Source organism: Nannospalax galili, unplaced genomic scaffold (genome assembly GCF_000622305.1).
Source record: "Nannospalax galili isolate Female #2095 unplaced genomic scaffold, S.galili_v1.0 scaffold128, whole genome shotgun sequence".
NCBI lineage: Eukaryota > Metazoa > Chordata > Mammalia > Rodentia > Spalacidae > Nannospalax > Nannospalax galili.
In genome coordinates this window covers 4,622,932-4,634,908 of record NW_008360322.1, presented here as the reverse complement: position 1 = coordinate 4,634,908, position 11,977 = coordinate 4,622,932, and the positions used below count along the sequence as shown (strand labels likewise).

The 11,977-nt window shown below is 37.9% G+C and overlaps 1 protein-coding gene across 1 annotated transcript; it reads left to right on the top strand.

Moving 5' to 3' along the window:
- The first annotated feature begins 10 nt into the window (after positions 1–10).
- Positions 11–11,780, top strand: Tmed7 (transmembrane p24 trafficking protein 7). Its single transcript, XM_017796135.2, has 3 exons — positions 11–432; positions 4,386–4,631; positions 7,565–11,780. The coding sequence occupies exons 1-3, from the start codon at positions 229–231 to the stop codon at positions 7,799–7,801; spliced, it is 687 nt and encodes a 228-aa protein (XP_017651624.1). The 5' UTR covers positions 11–228; the 3' UTR covers positions 7,802–11,780.
- Positions 11,781–11,977: the final 197 nt, after the last annotated feature.

Genomic DNA, 11,977 nt, shown 5'->3' with positions numbered 1-11,977 from the left:
AGGCCTCTTCCGCCGCTTGTCTGCCGGGTCAGCCTCAGCCTCTCAGTTCGTCCCCGAGCGGTGCCGGCCCCTCCGCGCATCTCCCCGGAAGCCCGCGGCCCGCTACTGGTAGCACGCCTCCCTGGGGTTCAGGGCGGCGGTGCCGAACGCTCTCGAAGGGCGGCGGGGGCCGAGGCCTGCCGCGCGCATCGAGTCCGCGCAGCTCCGTTGAGGCCGCCTTGGGTCGGAATGCCGCGGCCTGGGTGGGCGCCGCGCTGGGCGGCCGCCGTGGGCCCTTGGGGCTGTGGGCTGCTGGCGCTGCTGCTGCTGCTGCTGCTGCCGCTGCCGGGCCCGAGCGGCGCCTCCGAGATCACCTTCGAGCTGCCCGACAATGCCAAGCAGTGCTTCTACGAGGACATCGTTCAGGGCACCAAGTGTACCCTCGAGTTCCAGGTACCGCGGGCCCAGCACGCCCGCGTCACCGGCGGGCGCGCCTCCCATCTGTCCCTGTTGTCACCTCTAGGTAGCCGATACAGGACATTTGCGTGGAGCAAAAGACATTAAAACCCGGATTTTAACATGTATATGACTTCTAGAAATGCTTCCTGTAGCTGTGACATCCTCGAGTGTCATTCAGTTCAAGTTTAAGACTTGCTCAACGTTTCTTTTTTTAAAAGATGATGAGTTTTAAGTTACTACCCAGTCATGCCTGGTGTCAGTCCCCTACCACTCTAACCCACACCCCCACTTTAATCGGATGTGAAGCGCTGCCAGTGTTTGACTCCTTGATCTCTTCGGGGTTTTTAAATTTTATTTGGTGACTCTATTAGAACTCTTGGTTATTGGAGTCTGTGTCATTGGAAGAGCTTTATTAGGGATATTAATAAAGATCTACTGTTAAGGATGTTGTAGAAAATTTTGTGATAAGAAGCCTTCTTCTCAACTTTGAGGCTAGGTAAAAAAGAAACTTTATTCATCAGAGTGTGATTTCTTCAGTTGGCTAGAACTCTTTGAATAGACTCATGTAATCTGCCAACTATTGTGTGCTAGGTGCTGATGATATAGAAATGTTTGGAACGGATAAGGTTGCCACCATCATTCCTGAGTCCCCTCCTATCCTATCTTAAGAAATTAGTACCAACTGATTCATCAAAACTGTACTTAAAGGCAGTAAATAGAGGGTATGTGATCAGATCTTTGGGATCCTTAAATGCTTCCTTTAAAACTGAACTTTATAAAGGATGAATTGTAAATACTTTGGTAAGGGTGTTGGGGAATAGCCTGTGGTAGGAGTAAACACTGAGAATTTGAGGCCCAGTGTAGTTGGGAAGAAGGAGCCAAACCATGTTGTAGAGTCTTGCTGGCCATGTTAAGAAGTTGAGTTTTCCCCTAGAGTTTGGGAAGCCATCAGATTGTTTTTAAATAGTTCAATGACATGACCAGAATATTTCTTGGTAGCTGCATTGATTCTAAGGTGTGCAGGTAGAAAAGGTGGGTGGAACCTGTGTGGAAGGCTGATGAGACTTTTACGATGTTCAGAAGTGGTAATAACGTCAGTGGAAAGGAGAAAAAATGAGGACTTTGGAATGACTTTGGTGCAGTGAGGGAGGAGCGAGGGAATTAAGATTATGTGTTCTATATAATCTAGCAATATATGTAATATAAAGGAATTGTATAAGCTGTAAGTCGGAATTTCCTTTGTTCAAATTCAATAAGCATTTCTTGAATTCTTGTGTTATGTAGATGCTATGCTTCGTACTATAGTAGGTTTAAAAGTGACATCCATTGTGTGTACACAGTATGCTAAATGTGTCAGATATGCTAATTCTCAAGAAAACTTGATAGGAAGTAGGTAAAAGCTTTTACTAACTTCTTACTGATGAAACTGAAGCTGAGATAGGTTTAGATCCAAGATTACCAAACTTACAAATGCTGGTATCAATAGAGTCTCAAGTTGAACTTTTTGTTGTACTAGCTCCCTTTGAATAGACACAGAGTCATACATAAGTGCGCACTAGGTAGAATGCTGGCAGGCACAGAGGAATTGTCAAGGGAAATTCAGAAGCACAGCAGAGTTTGAGTTAAGCCTGCCTGAAAGGATCATTAGGGTTTGATCAATAATAGCAGAGAAAGGAGGAAAGACTAAGCTAGACACATAAGTTTGTGAGAGTTCCAACAGGCCAGAAATTATCCTGAGCTCTTGTGGTAGTTTGGCCCTGAAATACTGAGTAACAATAATGTTGCTTTGTGACTATGGCAGCTGAGAGCTTTAGAAAGTGGTTTGGACCAGTTTGTCAAAAATTTTTTTTTTCCTGTAACAAGTTTTGTTGACCTCATTGAGGATCCCTCACATTCCCACACCTGCCCTAGGTATCTGCTGTTGAGACTAGTTAAATATGTCTGTATGACTAGAAAAAAAAAAAGATTAACCCAGGCAACACTACTGGATTCCCTGGTTCCACGGTGTTCCTTGTACACTTGGATGGTTCTGATCTGAGTAAGTGTGTCTGGCTCAGGCTTCAAAAGGAGTCAGACAAAGAAGTCCCATAACCTGGTATATCCAGACCTCTTGCTGTGAGATAGCCTTTGGCAATGATGTTTTGTATTGTATTTTCCTATGATAAAATACCTGTGTGAACATTGCCTGTCAGGTCCTGTGATTCTTCTTTAGCAAACAACCCTGTTGAACTCCCATTCTCAGTACAAGTATAAAGCAGAAACTTTCAGAGAGCTGTAAAGTCTCCTGGTGTTTTTGGAATATGGAATGATAATAGTAATGAACAAGATGTGCTGAGTCTTAGGAGATATGGGAGAATAACATGCCAATGATAACAGATTTGGGCCTTTGATAGTCATTGTGAGTTATCAAAAACATTTTAAATGAAGGATGAAGCAAGACAGGGAGGTTCCCCCCCACAAGGAGAAATTGCAGGTTGTGGGGTACTGCTACTGGCATCTAATTCATTGAGATAGCAGGGATGCTCCACTATTAAACACAGTGCAGTGCACAGGACAGCACAGCCCCTTGTGGTAATGAATTATCCAGTTTATAATGGGAGTGATAGCAGGTTGGGAGAGCCTGGACTAGAAGAGATTAGGTTTGGAGAAGACCTTTTAAGAAATGGTGCCAGTAGTATACTATGTGTTAGTAATGGAAAAAATAGGATGAATTTGAGAGAGAAACAGTAAGATACAGAGATTTCTGCAAGCATTTGAACAGTAGTAACGCTGAGTTTGAAGTATTACCCAGTTGCCGTCATAGGTGACTGAACAGGCTTAGAAAGGACACCATTAACTAAAATAAGATTGTTTGTCTTAAAATTTGATACAACAAAAGGGCCTGGTGATCCATTCTGGTCCTGTTGAGTTTGTATGTTTAATTATTCAGAGTACTATGGTCAAATATGAATAGTTAGGTATATCAAAATTAAATGAAGGCATTTACTCTTAGAGGAAAAGTTACTGATTTTTAGGGAGAAGGGTAAATGCCCAATTGATAAGAAACTTTTTTAAAATTATAGCATCAAATTGTTTTATCTGGTGGTTTCTCCCACCTATTTCCTGAAACTAAATTGGTAGGATCACAAATTTGTAGTCATCCTGGTCAATTTACCAAGATCTTGTCCAAAAAGAAAATCAAAACCAGGCTAGGGATGTAGCTCAGTGATTGAATGCTTGCCTAGCATATGTAAGGACCCAGGTTTAATCCCCAGTAATTATTTGTGTGTGTGTACGTGTACATGTATATACAGTTTTCCAAGTATGAAATATTTCATGTAATTATTGAAATTATCTTACAACATAGTTCCATTAGTAATCACCTCTCAAGTGACAAAAGGCCATTTAAGTAATAGAATTTTCTTTGAAGTCTGAACTTTGGCCTCCTTGTTCTACTAGTGTACAAGGTCAATATTATGTTAACCAAGAAAATTAAAGCCTGAAAATAACAGGCTGGTACCCCATGGTGGTTTAGGAATTTTCAAACCTGGTATTTCTTCCTCATCACCTCTTTCTAGACTATATTAACCAGGGCACAGTTGTCAGAATGGTTTGATATGATTGAGTTTTCTTTCTTCTATTAGAAGAAAATTTCTTTTTTGGAGGGGTGTTCGTTTTTTGAGACAGCGTCTCCCTGTAGCCACAGCTAGCCTGGATTCACTATGGAGACCAGACCGGCCTCAGACTAACAGAGATCTGCCTGACTCTGCCTCCTGAAAGAAGGAAATTTCTTTACGTTCTATAAAGCTTCAATTGAATTGAAATCTTAACTCCCATGTTTCATCCACTGATGAAAATAAAAATCTGTAAAGTAGTGATAGGAAGACATATAATCTTATTGTCATTTTAACAAGAAACTGTTAAAATGTGTTATTTGCAGTGATCTCTTCCAAAAATCTCTCTTACAGGTGATTACTGGTGGTCACTATGATGTAGACTGTCGATTGGAAGATCCTGATGGTAAAGTTTTATACAAAGAGATGAAGAAACAGTATGATAGCTTTACCTTCACAGCCTCCAAAAATGGGACATACAAATTTTGCTTCAGCAATGAGTTTTCTACCTTCACCCATAAAACAGTGTATTTTGATTTTCAAGTTGGAGAAGACCCACCTTTGTTTCCCAGTGAGAACCGTGTCAGTGCCCTTACTCAGGTAAATAAAAAATGAGCAGAATAGCATTGATATATTTAAAGGGAAGAAAAAAAGCATAATTTAATGTTGTGTATTAACACATGGATGAACGTGGAATTTTGAGACCGTCTTTAAAAAATATTTTTATTGTCTTTGAGAATTTCATGTAGTATATTTTGCTCACTTTCAGTCCCCCTCCCCTTCTCTACCCCCACCCTACTACACTTACTTCATGTCCTCTATTAAAAGTTTTTTCTTTTTTTAATATTTTATTTATTTAGTTTTTATGTGTGTGAGTGTTATGCCTGCATGTAGGTAAGTGCACCTCTGTTGTGCAGTGCCCATGGAGGACAGAAGAGGCTTTTGGATCCCCTGGAACTGGAGTTACGGACAGTTGTTAGCTGCCATGTGGGTGCTGGAATTCAAACCCTGGTCTTCTGCAAGAACAGTTAGTGTTTTTAACTGCTGAGCCATCTCTCCAGCCCATTTTTCTTTTTTAAAAGGCCTATTGAGTCTAATCTATATTCCCCAAATGTTCTTAGGTGTGGGTCTATCCCTTGGAGTCACACTCATCTAAAAATCTATCTTAACTCTGGCAAGTTAGGCATTTCACAAAGAACTTGAGAATTTTATAGTGAAATCCAGTGTTATGGTTCGTCATTAATCCCATCACTTGGGAGGCAGAGGCATGTGGATCTCTGTGCTTTCGAGGCCAGCTTGGTCTCCATAGCAAGTTCCAGGCCAGCTACGGCTACAGGGAAACCCTGTCTTAAAAAGACCAAAAAAGGAAAAAGATTTTGTGAAATCCTAAGTGTAAAGAAAGGAAAAAGCATTAGAACAGGTGGAAGGTCACTACTAACTTTTGTTTGAGGGTGCTTTTTGAGACAGGGCCTTACTCAGGAGGCCTTTCTGTCTTGGAACTTGCTGTATAAACCAGGCTGGCCTTGAATCACAGAGATCTACTTGCCTCTGCTTCCTGAGTGCTGGGATTAAAGACATGTACCACCATACCCTGTACTACTAGTTTTACATTGCTGTGACAGAGGGTACCTGAGATAATCAACAGGAAGAAAGATTTGTTTTAGTTAAAGGTTTCAGAGGTTTTTAATCCATGGTCAGTTACCTTATGGAAAAACACAATCATGGTCAGGAACACACCATAGAACAAAGCTTCTTACCTCATACCAACGAAAAGAGAAAGGGTGCAGGGTTCTAGAATACCCTTCAAGGTCATACCCCCCATGATGTAACTTCCTTCCAAGAGACCTGGGCTCCTAAAGGTTCTACTACACCACCAATGCCATAGACTAATGACCAAGACTTTAGCATTTGAGCTTTTTAGGGGATTATCGAGGATCCAAACCATAGCAGTCAGCTAGGATAGAAACAGCATCCTAGTGATGTAAAAGGAAATTAGAAAAGTAAATTAGAAAGGCTAAGCAGTTCAGTGTTCTGAATTATTTTCTTTCAGCTATGAAAGAATGCTGCTACAAAATCTTAGAATTGTTTTAAATAATGGACAATAATAGATGAGAAACAAGATCAGTCATGTATTAGTAATCATTGATATATGGGGCTCATTGTTCTTTGAATATGTATGAACATTTCCACTTTATATATTTAAAAAATAAACCTATATCTCAAAAATTAGGAATAAATTTAGTCCCTTAATTTTAGTAATTTTCTCCAGTTCAGTAGTTCTTAACTCATGCTCCTTGACATGCTTCAAGAGGGGCTTAAACATTAATTTCTTTCTCCTAACCTTGCCTAGGGCCCCCCCCCCAAAAAAAACCCTGAGATTGAGGCAGGTTCTTACTGTGTAGTCCAGGTCTGCCTTCTTGAACTTGGATCCTTCAATTTCCCCAGTGCTTGTATTATAGGCATGCACCACCATAACTAACAATAGAATCTCATTAGCTAGTTACATTATTTTCTGATGTCTGTATTCCTTAATTAAAGTTAAGGCAGTCATATTTGTCTTTTAAATTCTTCAAACATGGTTTGTGAGATAAAATAGTAATCATTTCAGCACCAGGGTTAGGTTTTCAGTAGAAAAATATTGCTATTTTTAAAAAAAATTAGAATCTTTTCAAATCAGATGGCATAATAAACATATAAAAAGGTAAAGTTATCCAGGTGGAGGCTCACAAACCAATTAAACAGTGAGACTGAAATTTGAATCCTGCTGGGCACATATGTATTGGTTTCGTTTTACGGACATGAGGGGGAAGATTTATTGAGGGTAGAGATAATTTTTTAGAAAAAGGGTGACCTCGTTACCCCTTTCAGATTCAAAATTCAGCAAAGGATTTTGATAAATAAGATTTTTGCCTGCTTTTATATTTTTCCAGATAACGTAGATTAGTTCAGGTTGTTTTTCTGCCCTATTTGGAATAGTTTTGTCGCTGTGTTGACTGACCTGCCCTCTCATTGGTGAACTTTAGTGACCCACCATTCTTTTCCTTCTAGTTCTTTGAGGAATTTGTTCTTGAAACTCAGTAGCTCCTAACCTTAACTGATAAAAATTTCCAGTAACCCTAACTGATAAAAATTTCCACTGTTGTAGTATAGTGGTGAGTTCAAGGCCAGCCTGGTCTACATAGTGAGTTCTAGGACAGCTGGGGCTACAGGGAGACCCTGTCTCAAAAAGACAAAAAAAATTCCACTTTTGTTAGTTTAGTGTTCTATCTACCACCTTACTAATGCCATACCTGTGAATCCCAGCTTGAGGAAAACAGCTGCTTCATAGGGGCTCTAGCCTTACCAGTAACTGTCCTGCGGGAAATGAATAGAAAAGCTGTGTTGCCAAAGCAACTGGTCTGAATTTTTAAAAAAAAGAGCGCCCATTTACAGCAGTGTTAAACCAGTGAGAAATTGAGATCCAAATGACAGATGAATTGCTAGAGAGTGTATGAAATGTGTTAAACTTGCTAACTGAAACTATTTCTACTTAGATGGAATCTGCCTGTGTTTCCATTCATGAAGCTCTGAAGTCCGTCATAGACTATCAGACTCATTTCCGACTGAGAGAAGCTCAAGGTCGAAGCCGAGCAGAAGATCTAAATACCAGAGTGGCCTATTGGTCAGTGGGAGAAGCCCTCATTCTTCTGGTGGTTAGCATAGGGCAGGTGTTTCTTCTGAAAAGCTTTTTCTCAGATAAAAGAACCACCACAACTCGAGTTGGATCATAACTACGTTTTCAGAATCAATGCACCATTGCCACTGTAATATTAGTGTCCTCTAATTTTAGGTATCGAAGAACTTAATAATGGCAACATTTTGAAACCCTACTCATACACTTGTTGGGAGAGATGTACAATGCATATCCCCACACTGGAAAGGACACCTTTTTTTATTTGTAAAGGTGGAAAAACTTTGGAACTTGCTTTTGGCTATTCATGTGAATATTCAACACCAATGATCTACTTTTTTCTTGGTTGTTTATACCTACTCTTCATACGCTAAACTTTGGTATTCTTATTCCTTTTAACCATTTAAAAGTAATTTTCTTAATAGGTAGTTAATACTTTAAAAAAATCTTAGATTTAATGTTTGCGTGTGTTATGGAGGAAGAAAACTGCCTTTTAATTGTTTATAGAAAATAAAGTTGTGTTTTTAAGAAAACCAAATGTGATTAACTGTAGCCAAGCCCTATTCTGCACTGCTTAATTTTATGGGGGAAAATACTCTACCATAAAAATGTTAGTTACTATTGATAGATTTTTTAATTGATATATCATGATATAATTTATTTCTTGCTGGTTTGGAAAATGTACAATTTTTTGGCTTACTCTATGATTTATAGCTAGCTATGCTTTTTATAGAAGCATTACTACCATACAGAAAATAGCATAATAGAGGCTGTATAGACCTTAAAAATCAGACTGTTGTAACTGTTAAGATAAAGAATATTTTGAGACACTACAATGGGGGAAGATGAAATGGAAAAATATATGGTGAGTTTGCACTCATTGCACATCCAGTGCTTTTACAAAGAAAAGGTGATCTGTGTCATTTTAACATTCTAAGATTGACTAGTTCTTGCTCATATGTGACTTTTAATATCCTCAAGTCATTCCCAGCTTAAGTTGACAGTTGTTATATTAGTATCACATAAGTGCCATACATTTTATCCTCATGGATGTGATGCACTGAGAAGTTAGTTTTTGTCTCTGTTCATTTTACTTTGTTTCTACAGTCTCTGGAGTAGTCCTAAAATTATTTTAAAGTTTTGTATGCTATGAGTGTTTACTATTGATAATCTTTATTGGTTTGTACTGTTTGACTTAGGCCTTGTGTGGATTAAGCTAATTGAAATAAGACTTTTTTTAAGTATTTCAGAATAGAATACAAGATAATGGAAAATTGTATAGATAGATTGGCTTTTCTGCTGTTTTTAAAAAAAGAGAGGATGACAGTTGCTTTTCATCCATGCCTCTCTTCACCCAAAGGTGATGAGTACTAAATGAGACTTTAACTTATGCTACCATAGGAGACTGATGACTAGCAGTTCTAGTCACTTAACCACTTAACTAGAAGTTAACTTAATTTTAAGCCATCTTAAAATGCACACACACACACTTCTTCATGTAAGAGCAAAACAAATACAAGTCGTCTTGCTTGTTTAGGAGCAAACAGGTTTTCAGCCTTGTGGGATTCTTGAAGACCAAATAGCTGCTCCCTAAACATTTACAAATGGATTAAGAAGAAAAGTTTGAGATTTTGCAGATTTATCTCTTTGCGTTCTTATATTGAAGTTGTCCTGCAGCTTTTAAATATCTTGTTGATTTATATGTGAACATTTTAAGCACCAATGTTAATGTGATTGATAAGCATGGGCATATGTAAAATGTCCATTTTTGATTGCCCGTGGACTCTTTGTTCAGATATTTATACCATATTTAAATAGTCAGGTATAGATTTTTGCCAAATTTGGCCTAAATAATGCACTCATTTAATCTGTGCCTCTCAAAACTTCATGATACTAAACTATTATCATAAATCTTTTTTTTTTTTTCCCTCTCTTTTTAAGTCAAGGTCTCCCTGTAGTCCCAGCTGGCCTTTAACTCACTTTGTAGACTAGGCTGGCCTTGAACTCGGAGATCTGCCTGCCTCTGCCTCCTGAGTGCTGGGATCAAAGGCGTGCACCACCACGCCCAGCCAGCATTAATCATTTTTAATGAAACTATTGAGGTATATTAAAACTTGAAGTCACCAGTTACCCATTGTCAGAAATAGTGTGGGTTTAGCTTTGTCTCTATGTAGCTGGCCAAATTTTGACAGCTGTGTACTCAACTGGTATGGATATATAAGAAAATACATACACGTAAATGCTAAGTAATATTTTTTTTCTTCCCCCTATGACATAATTTGTAGCTTGTCTTTTTTCTGTAATCCTTGTATAATTTGTTGCAGCAGTTTGAATTTCCAAAATACTTAATTTGGTCATATAACTCAATACATATTTGAGTATCATAGTTGTATATATTTTTTAAGTAGAGTACACAATGGAAAGTAACTTGACACATGAATTTATACTACAGTTTCAACTGAGTGAAGATACGTTTTGAGATATCACTTTGCTAATCTAAACATTCTTTTTTTCTATTAAAAATATGGTTTGTGGTTCATAACTTTTCATTTGGGCTTGATAATCACCTTTGAAAATTACAGTGGTCTGAAAAACAATTTGACAGGTATCATTTATATCTCTCTGTACTACCCTTTTTTTTTCATTTCAGTTTCTAAATGTAACATTTATAGTTAAATAGGACAAAGCAGACCCTATGACTTTTTGTTTTCAAAAAATTAATATATAATTCAGAGGGTTTTTCATTTATTTTTGAAAAAAAATTCTCTAAATTAAAGATGGTTCCACAGAATCGAAACAATCAATTTCTTGTAAAATAAAGTTTTAAAAAGTTCAGCAAACTGACTTCATTTGTTTCTATCAGGATTTAATTCCTTCTGAAGCTCCTTGTAAATGTACAACTTACAGTGCAGTTTAGCAACGGTAGTGATGATTTGTTATTTCATAGACATCCTAGGGACTGACCATAAAAGCTTGTTAAAGAAAGGGAGCATCACTGCCTGATTATCTTCTCTTTGTAGTCTTCACTGAAAATGTGTCTGGAAGACAGAAAAGCCATCAGTTGCTCCAAAAGGATCTTAATTTTTAAGTAAATTATCCTAGGTAATATAAAACTCAGTTGCATTAATAACTTTTTAGTTTTTTTGGTTGTGGTGGTGGCGGAGGAGGAATTTTTTTTTTTCTTTCTTTCCCTTCATAGAGTAGTCAGATGAGACAGCCTAGCTCATGGGTAGAACTCTGGAAAAATAACAATCCATATAAATGAACATTTATTGAATACTTAGCCCTGGGTGATGTGCTGTACTAAAGTATTTTATTTTACTGACACATTTACTTCTGCAACTGCCCTGTGAACTAGAGGTATTACTCCCATTTTACAGGTAAAGCATAGAGAAGCTGAGAAATCTGCTCATCTCTCATAGTTAGAGTTTGAGTGTGAACCTTGGCAGGCAGATTCCAGAGCCCTCTTCCTCAGCCTCGGCAAACATTAAACTATTTTGGTAGCACTATAGGTTAATCATGACTGTGCTTCAGCTTTGAGCTCCTATCAAGCTAAATCATGATTGTGGGTTCTTGCACAAGTGATTTTATTAGCTGTATTTATTTCCTACCAAAGTAATAATACTCAGTTTAATTAAAATAGTTATAAAACACTTAGGACTAGTGCCTCATGTATTTAAGTACTGCGTATCTTTTTATCCACTCTGGTCCTGGTTTCTTTCATTCTCAAAGTTTTTATTGTGAGTCATTGAATAGAATCTTAGTCTTACACAGTATGTAACAAACATGGAAGTGTGTGGAGATCTATTAACAACATCATAACCTCCTAGAAGTTTTAAAAAATGAAGGCATTCTGACTAAGAATAAAACTATTTAAGCAGATGAACTAATACGAGTAAAAGGCTTACTCCTTAAGGAGTTGAACTTATCCTCCCACAGCAGATGCATGATCTTGTGGCAGTGCCATAGCCAAGTGACTTCATTTCTTGTTCAAGGATATGGAGTGTTCCGGCCCTTGTTGCTACAAACTGAAAAGTATGTTCTTTAACTTTGCTAAAAATAAAGGTGATATTTGATGATCTGATGTGACTTCATCTTGGAACCTACAAATTTGGGAAGAAAATTACAGATATGTTAACCAAAGTTTTCACTCTACATTCTTCAAATTTATTCTTGAAGTAGCATCATTAGGAATTAGAATCCAGATGTATTAGAAGTAATGCTCATTTGGCATCTGTTAGTGCTGGTGATTACTAACAATCATTTTTAACAGTAA

What these genes read in the sequence shown, in the direction of transcription:
- Tmed7 (XM_017796135.2), top strand. Translation starts at nt 229, where the DNA reads ATGCCGCGGCCTGGGTGGGCGCCGCGCTGGGCGGCCGCCGTGGGCCCT. An exon ending in AGTGTACCCTCGAGTTCCAG is followed by an intron (nt 433 to 4,385) that starts GTACCGCGGGCC and finishes TCTCTCTTACAG; the next exon opens with GTGATTACTGGTGGTCACTA. An exon ending in GTGTCAGTGCCCTTACTCAG is followed by an intron (nt 4,632 to 7,564) that starts GTAAATAAAAAA and finishes ATTTCTACTTAG; the next exon opens with ATGGAATCTGCCTGTGTTTC.